Here is a 10892-nt window from a genome sequence, read left to right as displayed (position 1 = left end):
CCAGCCTTGCAGCTCCACTGCTGAGCCCCATGAGGGGCCCGGCGGTGGACCTCCAAGGCCGGCGGGAGTGCTAGGAAGCCCCGCGAAGGCCCTCCCTGGCCCCAGGCAGGCAGGGGTGGGGAGAGGCAGGGAGGAAGCAACTTACCCTCCCTCTTCTCCTGCCTCCTCCTGGCTGAATGAGGGCCGGAAGTTGGGCCGCCGGAAGCAGGGGGCGGGGCTTCGTCATGTGCCCCGCCCCCCATACCTCACCCGGGGGAACCGCGATCCCCCCCGAAATGACCTCTGTGCGGGACCTTGTACAGTTCCGCAGGGCCTGTAAGACGGAGCTCTTCCGCCAGGCTTTCGAATAGGAGCCGCCGCCACCACTGTTCCATCAACGCCCTATAATTTCTGCACATTGCTACCGCTGGTGCGGGTACCATCGGAGGGAGCGGGACGTTTCTAGGGACCGACAGGGCAGTGATGATATGCACTGCTATTGTTGTGTAGCTATACTATCGAGAACACCATCTTTGTTTTAAAATTCGGAAGTAAGTAGGGGAGCACCATAATGACTTTTATGAATCTTATTTAATTGTCTATTCTGTATTTTTAGTATTTTATACTGTTTTATTGTTATTATCCGGCATTATGCCTCTGTTAGCCGCCCTGAGCCTTCGGGGAGGGCGGGATATAAATCCAAATAAATAAATAAATAACAGCTTAAAGTGTTGTGCATGTCTGGTCCGGAGCTGTTTCCATCCTGCTTTTGGATAACTACCCTCTCTCCCCCCACACACACCACCATCCATCCTCAATTTCTAACTCAAGGCAAACTGAAGCCAAACTGAGAGCGCCTCACCGGAGAACTGTGGGAAATATCTCTGCAGAGAACACATAAGTGGTCGAGAAGGAGGCCGAAAGAGAGGCCTTCCCGATAACAGCCAGCACGGTCACGGCGACGGGAAAGGCTGGGCAAAGACAGACCACGGGGGAAAGAAATCAGAGGTAAACCAAGATCACCGTCCTCCTGACAAAAGATCTACATTGTTTAAAGTCAATACGTTTTGTTCTTAAAGATTTGTACACCTGATGAATTGTACGGGCATACTGGACAGCCCAGGCTAGCCCAGTTCCATCAGATCTCGGAAGCTAAGCAGGGTCGGCCTTGGCTAGTGTTTGGAAGTGTGACCTCCAAAGAATACGAGGGTCGTGACGCAGAGGCAGGCAATGGCAAGCTACCTCTGAAACCTCTCTTGCCTTAAAAACAAGTCTAGCTTGCCACCTAGGAGCTGCGGTGGCTCAAGTGGTTAAGATGCTGAACTGCAGCCTGTGGAAGGTCGGTAGTTCAGCAGTTCGAGACCCGAGGGTGCCACATGACGGAGTGAGCTCCTGTCTCTAGTTCCAGCTCCTGCCAACCTAGCAGTTCGAAAGCAAGAAATAGCAAGTAGATAATAGGTACCACTTCGGTGGGAAGGTAACAGCGTTCCGTGCGCCTCGGTGTTTAGTCATGCCGGCCACATGACCACGGAAACGGCTTCGGACAGCACTGGCTCTTCGGCTTTGAAACGGAGATGAGCACCGCAACCCTAGAGTTGGATTCGACTGGCTTTCGAGCAAGGGACACCTTTATCTTTACCTTTACTAGCTTGCCACCTAATGTTGCATAATGCTAAAAGAGCTAGAACTTCTAGCTGCCAGACAATCTTAGGATTGCCTGGCTGTTCTACACACAATGCCATACAATAACAATTATTAATTATTATTGTAGGGGCATTAAATGGTGAGTTTTTTTGATGTAGTGGCTTAAGTGTCAGAGCTCAGGGGGTATCAAGACGAAGAAGAGGAGGAGGAGGAGATTGGATTCATACCCCGCCCTTCACTACCCGAAGGAATCTCAGAGCAGCTTACAATCTCCTTTCCCTTCCCCTCCCCACGACAAACACCCTGTGAGGTAGGGTGGGGCTGAGAGAGCTCTTTCGAGGACTGCTCTTGAGAGAACATCTCTGAAAGAACTTGTGACTGGCCCAAGGTCACACCAGCAGCTGCATGTGGAGGAGTGGGGAATCAAGCCCAGTTCTCCCAGATTAGAGTCCACGCTCCTACCCACTACACCGAACTGGCTCAAATAATCCATGACTATTGGATCCACATAATTGGTCCATCAAGGTCAGTCTTGTCTACTCAGACTGGCAGCGGCTCTCCAGGGTCTCAGGCTGAGGTCTTCCCCATCACCTCCTGCCTGGTCCTCTTTAACTGGAGATGCTGCTTGGATTGCACCTGGGACCTTCTGCAAGGAGAACTGTACTTTTTGGAACAGCAGGGATGATCATGCATACGACTCCTGCCAGGAGAAGCCAACCAGCCTGGCATTTCTTCCTCCCCATCCACTCCAGCAGAAAGATGCAGGAGGCACGTGCTGGTATTTCGACGGCTCCAAACACAAGCTGGGTCGTGTAGATGTCCAGGCCGAAATTCCCAACATGAAGGCTCATTCCGTAGTACACGAGACTGTCCACAAACCTGAGAGGAAAGCAAAATATACATTGGTCCTGGGTTCATTTTATGTGTGTATACTGGCTCACCAACCTCCAGGAGGGGCCTGGAGATGTCCCGGAATCACAACTGGTCTCCAGGCTACAGAGATCAGGTCCCCCAGAGAAAATGGCTGCTTTGGAGGATACAGTGTACAGACATTATACCACACTGAGACACCCTCTCCTCCCCAAAATCCCACTCTCCCCAAATCCCACCCCCAAATCTCTGGGAATTTCCCAGCCCAAAGCAAGCAAACCTATAGTGCAATGAGATTCCGTGGAAGTAGAAAGTGGTGGTGGTGGGGGGTGAGTGAGAAAATTCAGCTTGGAATATAAGAAGAGCCCTGCTGGATGAGGCCAATAGTCCATCTAGTCCAGCATCCTGTCTCACACAGGGGCCAACCAGTTCCTCTGGAGGGCCAACAGTAGGGCATAGAGGCTGAGGCCTTCCCCTGATAAGAAGAGAAGAGCCCTGCTGGATCGAACCAGTGGTCCATTTTGTCCAGTGTCCTGTCTCACACAGGGGCCAACCACTTCCTCTGGAGGTCTGACAAGAGGGCACAGAGGCCGAGGCCTTCTCCTGATCAGAACATAAGAAGAACCTTGCTGGGTTGGACCAGTGTGTGGGGACAGTGAATCTCTGTGAGGCATGCCCGGAGTTCTATGTTCCCGCAGGGAGACTGGGAACCAGAGTGCACAAGGTAAATATCTGCTGAGCGATGAGCTCACCATGAGAAGAGAAACTTGGCAGAGTCAGGGAAAGATAAGACGGTGAGCTCTCACATCCTGTTATTTAGTTCAGAATATGCTTGTAGCTTAGAGGGCAGGGGGGAGGAGAGGGGGAAGGTAATCTAATAAAACACTGCTGGTCCAGGGTGGGTCAGACAGATTTCTGCAGAGCTGTGTGTCGTGTCATTCTTTGAACCCTCAAGCCTTCAAGTGGCGCCTGACCAGGGAGCCCTCCCTACAGGAAAGAATCCTTTTCACCAACGCCTGGCATAGGCCCCTTGAGTGCACTCCTCATCGTGTTTTACGACCCCGTCATTGGTGAACATGGGTGGAAAATTAACACTGCCGCAGCAGAAACATTTAAAAGAATTACAGTTTTTTAGCTCAGAAGTCCAGCCGGTCCGTGTCTTCTGCGTCTCTTACCCAACTGCTTTTGGAAATTCAGAAACAATGCCCTTGGTACCCTGAGGAGGGTTCCCTAAAACATAGGGATTGGAAAAAGATTGGGAAGACCTTTCACGCAGAGCCTCGGGTTCCCGTGGAAGTGTTACATTCCTGGTATCTGTGCAGGTTTGCAGTCGAAGCTATAGCGCCTGTTTCTTCTCTGGCTTCTCTTACATGCAGTGCAGAGGCCCCCCACTGCTTATTCCCAGGGGGCTCAATTAGTTTTACCTAAGCCCCCACCGCCTCTTGCTCTTTATCCCCCACTGCCTTCAGCAGCACCACTGCCTTTGACACCAACACCCTAGAGTCTTTACCCTCGATGCCTCAAAAGCTGGCACCCGTGGATCCGCCAGATAAGCATTATCCACCTTCACACCCCACTCCATGAAGTGTTCTTATGGACCACCTAAAAAATCAGAACCCTTCCTTAGAGGAAATTAAAGAGATTTCAGAAATGTCTGTCTGTCCAGTTCATGTGATTGGCCAAAATGCAGCTGGTCAAAATATAGTGGAATACAAACCCCTCTCTTACCCCATTTTAACAGAATTGTGCAAGGGAATTCGGGACATGGGCTTACAGAGTACCTATGTTCAAGGAATGTTAGAGGCTATTATGAGAAATCATGCAATGGTCAGACAGATTTCTACAGAGCTGTGTGTCGTGTCATTCTTTGAACCCTCAAGCCTTCACCAGTGATCCAACTAGTCCAGCCTCCTGTCTCACACAGTGGCCAACCAGTTCCTCTGGATAGCCAACAACAAGGCACAGAGGTTGAAGCCTTCCCCTGATGTTGCCTCCTGGATCTGGTATTCAGAGGTTTAGTGCCTCAATGTGGAGGTTCCCCTCAGTCACCATGGCTAGAAGCCAATGATAGACTTATTCTCATGAATCTATCTAATAAGAATATAGCTTCTGTGAGAACTCATCCAATAGAAAATATGGGAGTGCTTTTGGTTGGTACTGATCTAGTACTTTCAGAAGACTTACCAGAGCCAAGCCACAATCAAAGTGATTTTTCTGAGATATGGCTTCTTAAAAAGATCCAAGATACTTCCAGATCTGCCCTTCTTTGGGGGAGCCAGCTTGGAAATGTACAAAGCAAGAGAGAGAGAAAACATCAGCTAAAATTGAATAGTCCACACTACACAGCTGATAGCATTATCTATGCTCTTGGCCTTGGCACATTTTTCATTGTTGTTCTTATACCTTTATTGAATATTTCTCATTGGCAAATGCATTCTTAGAATGAGTAGTGCAGAGAAGAAGAAGAAGAAGAAGAAGAAGAAGAAGAAGTTGGATTTATACCCCACCCTTCACTACCCAAAGGAAGAAGAAGAGGTTGGATTTATACCCCGCCCTTCACTACCCAAAGGTGTCTCAGAGCGGCTTATAAACTCCTTTCCCTTCCTCTCCGCACAGCAGACACCCTGTCAGGTGGGTAGGGCCGAGAGAGCTCTTGACAGAAACTGCTCTTTTTCGAGAACAGCTCTTATCAGAACTACGGCTTGCCCAAGGTCATCCAGCCAGGTGCGAGTGGAGGAGTGGGGAATCAAACCTGGCTCTCCCAGATTAGAGTCCGCGCACATAACCACTACACCAAACTGGCTCTCAGAGCGTCTCAGAGCGGTTTACGATCCCTTTCCCTTCCCCACCCCACAACAGACACCCTGTGGGGCTGAGAGAGCTCTTTCAAGAACTTCTCTTGAGAGAACAGCTCTGAGAGAACTTGTGAATGACCCAAAGTCACACCAGCAGCTGCAAGTGGAGGAGTGGGGAATCAAACCCGGTTCTCCCAGATCAGAGTCCACACACGTAACCACTACACCAAACTGGCTCTCTCTCTTTATGATAAAGAACAAGGTCAACATTACTCAGGCATCGGGCTAGAGTCCGGGGCTGTCTCCTCCTCCAGGGCTCCTTCCGTGGACCAAGGGTCTGATTCAGTATACAGCAGTTTAATGTGAGACCTGGCCCTTCCTCCCTGGTTCTCCCAGGTTGCACCTTTTAAAGGACTGCCTGGGGGTGGGACAACTCCAGCCCCACCCACTCCCTCTTATCCTGGGCCTATGGGAGTGGCAGGCCCCAGGTCCAATGGGCGGCTGCCTGCCTGGGATCCCATTTAGGGTTGCCAGCTCTGAGTTGGGAAATACCTGGAGATTTGGCGGATGGAGCCTGGGGAAGGCAGGGTTTGGGGAGGCAAAGGATTTCAGTGGAGTATAATGCTGTGGAGTTCACCTTCCACAGCAGCCATTTTCTCCAGGTGAACTGATTTCTGTCACCTGGAGATCAGTTGTAATAGCAGGAGCTCTCCAGCTGCCACCTGTAGGTTGACCACCCTAATCCCATTTCCCCTGCCCCTCCCTCCTGGGAAGTCTTACAAGGCTTCTCTTTGTTGGAATATGCAAGGTCTATCGTGCAGAGATAGAGAAGATGGCAAGAACATCCTGTAGGGGGCAGCAAAGGGGACAGCTAGTTAGCATAGTGAGATGAGGGATTTCCTACTATTTTCAGATAGTCTCTTTCCTGTCTCCTGATTGGCTCAGTATGGGCTCTTTCCTGCTCCTGCTGATAACAGTTCGTTACTGACTCCCTGCTAGCTAGTTAGACAGTCAGATGGCTCATTCTCTCTCTTCTGCCTTACAAAGTTTGTTCTCTTCTTAATAAACCTACTTTATTATTTAAACAGTTTGCACCCTGCTTTACTGCATATCTACACTCTGCCAACACTCTTCTGGCACCTGCTGGCCTACAGAGGTCACTGCAGCCTGTTCCCAGGCTTCCACGACAGACGAGGAATGGGCCGGCACTTGTGGCGGGTTCTGCTGCTCTTCCACCACCCCTGTTGTCTCACGCCTCTGCTGGGCGTCATGGTGAGCTGGGAAGCTGCTCCTTGCGGCATTACATTGCCATGTAGGGTTGCCAGCTCTGAGTTGAGGAAACACCTGGAGAATCGGGGGTGGAGACTGAGGAGTTTGGGGAGGTTTCAGAAGGGGAGGGACTTAAACAGCGTATACTGCCGTAGAATCCCAACTTCCCAAGCAGCCATTTTCTCCAGGTCAACAGATCTCTGTTGCCAGCGGTCGTTTCGTAGAAAAATAGCTAGGGGGCCTCATTAGCATAACTCATTAGCATATGCCACACCCCCTGACATCAGGGGCCCGGCGGTGGACCTGCAAGGCCGGCGGGAGTGCGAGGAAGCCCCACCAAGGCCCTCCCTGGCCCCAGGCAGGCAGGGGTGGGGAGAGGCGGGGAGGAAGCAACTTACCCTCCCTCTTCTCCTGCCTCCTCCTGGCTGAACGAGGGCCAGAAGCGGGGCGGCTGGAAGCAGGGGGCGGGGCTTTGTTGTGTGCCCCGCCCCCCTCGCACCTCACCCGGGGGAACTGTGTTCCCCCACGTTCCCCCCCGAAATGACCTCTGTCTGTTGCTTGGAGATCAGTTGCAATAGTGCCAGTGTAGTGCAGTGGTTAAGAGCAGTGTATGCTGATCTGGGAGAACTGGGTTTGATTCCCCACACCTCCACTTGCAGCCAGTTGGGTGACCTTGGGTCAGTCACAAGTTCTCTCAGAGCTGTTCTCTCAAGGGCAGTCCTCGAAAGAGCTCTCTCAGCCCCACCCTACCTCACAGGGTGCCTGTTGCGGGGAGAGGAAGGGAAGGAGATTGTAAGCTGCTCTGAGACTCCTTTAGGTAGTGAAGATCGGGGTATAAAAAACAACTCTTCTTCTTCTAGTGGGAGAACTCCAGCCATCACCTGGAGGCTGGCAACCCTACACACTAAGCTTCCGCGGCCCTCCCTAGACAGTTCCCTTAGCACAATCTGGAGGCCTCTGTCTCCTTGTCGGTAAGTGTGGGGGCAGGAGGTCTGAACCCAGGCACATTCTTAGGCCTCCGAACTAAATGTATTATTTATTTACTGCCTTATTGTTTATTTCCGGCCTTTCTCCCCAACAGGGATCCAGAGTGGCTTACATTGTTCTCCTCACCTCCGTTTTATCCTCACAACAACCCTGCGAGGTAGGCTAGGCCGAGAGCATGTGACCGGCCCAAGGTCACCCAGCCAGCTTCCATGGAAAAAGTGCCCCAGACCTTGAAAAACTCTACTTGGCACCCCACTGAGGTCTCCCCCAAAAAACGATATTCCCCTCTGCCCAAAATCTTTTTCAGGACACAAGCATTAACAACCCCAGCCTTTGACACCTGATTGAGTAATTCTTCCGGGATGCTTCGTTTGTTGATTGACGCCGCCCTTTGAATCTCTTTTTTGGCTTCCTCTATCTTCCCTCTTGTCAGAAGCCATCGGGCAGAACTGGGGAGGCCCCTGCAATTAAAGGAGGGGATATCATGAAGCACTAGGGATCCCAAGTCCCCCTGGGGGGCGGGAAAACCCCCGCCCCAGAGGCCCCTTGTATGGCCGTGGCCCCGCCCCCAGCGTGCCTGGCGTCCTCCCGTCACTTTCAGGTGATGTGCGTGTGGTGCACACACACGCGCAAAGCATGCGCACGCACAAGTCACCGGCCGGGAGCCCCCACTCCCGGCGAAGATAGACTTGGCAACCCTATGAAGCACTGAAGGTTCATTCCCTCGGTTAATCCGTTGGCTGTTCATTGTGGCAGGAGCCCTTAAGGGCCAATAAAACTGTGAGGGGCATTTCAGTAAATGCCCAATTGCACAGAAAAAGGCAAGGTGTAATTTAGCTGTGTCAGGATCTGGTCTGTGCGATCAAAGGCCTAGCAGGCCCAGGGAGCCTGAGTAGCAGTGGGAGGAGGCCTGGCCTACAACTCCCAGAAGCCCCTGAGAAGTTTTGGTGCCAATTTTAACGAATCATAGAGAAAGGGAGCTTATAAAAAAAGAGCCGGTACAGAAGAAGAGCTGTTCTTTCTTCCAAGAGGGCAGAGCCAGAAGGAAGGCTGCTGCTGGGAAGAGACCCTCATCCTAAGAGGAAGGGTGAGCAGACTGCAGCCCACTTGAGACAATGAGCTAGGGACAGTAAGTTTAGACGCGTTAGGGCATGTGGTTTCTTTTCTTTTCACCCCCTTACTGATATTGTTCTTGCGTCTTGTTTGCTTCACATATTTGACTGACCTCCTATAAAAATAAACCTCTTATTTGTTGTTTATTCTCCCTGATCCTTACGCCTATTATTCGACCTAATAAGGGAGGTCTGAAGGTCTTGGGAGGGTGCTCTGGGCCTTCTCAAGGGAACCTAAAACCAGAGTGGTGGCAGCGTCAGGTGACTCCCCACCTGAGCTGTGACAAGCTGTAACAACAAACTATGTTTGGCACTTGGAGAATGAGCCTGGTAGGAACTTTCAATTTTACCTCCTGCTTTTCAGCGAACAATAACTTGCACTTCCATCCAAACTGAAAAACCACGTTTGGCGTTTGTCCTACAAAACCAGGATTGCAGCCCAGGATTATAAACCACAGTTTACCAGTTGAGATGCGACTGCAAACTGCGGTCTGCCAAAATCCAGGAAGAAACAAATTACTTCTTCCTGTCTCTCTCGTGGTTAAGACGCTGAACTGCATTCCATCTTCCACCCCCAGCGGGGGACTTTGGGGGTGTTCCTGTAGGGGGCGGGGCATCCCTGACGTGATGATGTCACATTGGGGACGTCCGCCGCACCACCACCCCGCCCACCCGTGCACCAGAGCTCCAGAAACGCCAGTTCCCTGCACTTAAAGGAGCCGACGTTTCCCTTTTAAGTGCAGGAGCTGGCATTTCCCTGCCAGCCTGATCTCAAGCGGAGATCGGGCTTGGGAGGAAACGCAGGCTCCAGGAACTTAAAGGCAGCCACCCCTCTCTCTCAAGAGAGAAGGGAGAGGGGTGGCTGTGGATGTTGGTGGCGGGGGCAGGGGACCCCCCAAAATGGGGGACCCCTGGCAAACTGGGGGGTTTGTCAACCATACTCATAGGTTTTGGTTGTCTGAAGCAAGATTGTGAGCCGCCCTGAGCCCGTTCGCAGGGAGGGCGGGAAAGAAATTTGAAATAATAAATAAATGAATAAATAAATTCCGGATTCTATAGGGAAAATAAGTGGCTAGCTCCATGCCCCACATTTCTGCTAGCATAAATACAGCATTGTTCATTGTGGGCGACTGTCTACCTAATTTGTAAAGTAGGACCAAACGTCACCAGTTTGTGCTACCACCACGGTTGCCCATAATCCACATATCCAGGGAGGTAAGTACTTTAGGATTCCCAGGTGCCTACCATCTGCCGGCAGGGGACTCCTGGCTGCTGCCTGGGGTCTTTGGGAAGTGATGTCATCGTGCCAGGCACATTGTGTAGGGGATGCTCTAGCATTCGGCCAAAAACTCTATGGTCAGAATTTTTGACTGAACGCTAGAGTGTCGCCTGCACGACATGCCTGGCACAATGACATCATCTCCGGGTGACATCATTGTGCCGGGCACGTTGGACACCGTGGGGCTCTTTGGGGGCAGTGGGTGGATTGGGGTTCCTGAAATCAGGGGAACCCCCACCCCCAACAAAAAGGCTCATTCCATAGTACACCAGACTGTCAACCCTAAAGTACTTGATGTTTAAAACATCAAAACTCTGTGTTGATAATACCTAAAATTCTGTGGTGTGTACAAATTTAAGCAGATTAAAACATATATATCCACCTGTTTTGCATCACTGGTTTTGCTACTGATAAACTGTAAGGAGGAATACAACGGACATCCAGCCACTGGTTATTGGTGGAGAAGGAGCAACATTTGACCTGGAGCGCTAACACCATTGCTCTGTTGAAGAAGGTTCTGCAGAGGCTCTTTTTTCTCAGACTTTTAAAGAAAAATAACTTGAGTAAGAAAACATTGATGTCCTCCTATCGCTGCTCAATAGAGAGCATTTTAACATATTGTGTCTGTGCCTGGTTTGCCAGTTGTATGGCTGTGGAGAGGAAAGCACTCCAGAGAGTTGTTATTACAGCCCAGAAGATCATTGGCTGCCCTCTCCCATTCGTGGAGGAATTGTATAGTTCTCGATGTCTGAAAAAAGCAAAGAACATTTTGCAGGACTTGTCACATCCTGAACATTCCCTGTTTGAACTGCTGCCTTCGGGCAGCAGATATAGGACAATTAAAGCAAAGACAAATAGATTAAAAATAGTTTTTTATTTGAGAGCTATTAAATGCAGCTATTAAATGCAGTATGAAATTGGAATTTGGGTGACATTGGTGGTTTTAAGTTGCTATGT

The 10892-nt window shown here is 50.7% G+C and overlaps 1 protein-coding gene across 1 annotated transcript in view; it reads right to left on the bottom strand.

Annotated features, from left to right (window-relative positions):
* LOC107118598 (solute carrier family 22 member 13-like) overlaps positions 1-10892 on the bottom strand; it is a 36379-nt gene that overhangs the window by 5920 nt on the left and 19567 nt on the right. Inside the window, exons 5-8 of the mRNA XM_015420960.1 lie at positions 7885-8005; positions 4678-4772; positions 2288-2502; positions 842-950 (exon numbers count right to left, since the gene is read on the bottom strand). Coding sequence (XP_015276446.1) covers positions 842-950; positions 2288-2502; positions 4678-4772; positions 7885-8005 — 540 coding nt within the window. The remainder of the gene's footprint in view (positions 1-841; positions 951-2287; positions 2503-4677; positions 4773-7884; positions 8006-10892) is intronic.

The sequence above is a fragment of the Gekko japonicus genome, unplaced genomic scaffold (genome assembly GCF_001447785.1).
Source record: "Gekko japonicus isolate JY-2015 unplaced genomic scaffold, Gekko_japonicus_V1.1 scaffold3203, whole genome shotgun sequence".
NCBI lineage: Eukaryota > Metazoa > Chordata > Lepidosauria > Squamata > Gekkonidae > Gekko > Gekko japonicus.
This window is presented reverse-complemented; position numbering and strand designations above follow the sequence as displayed.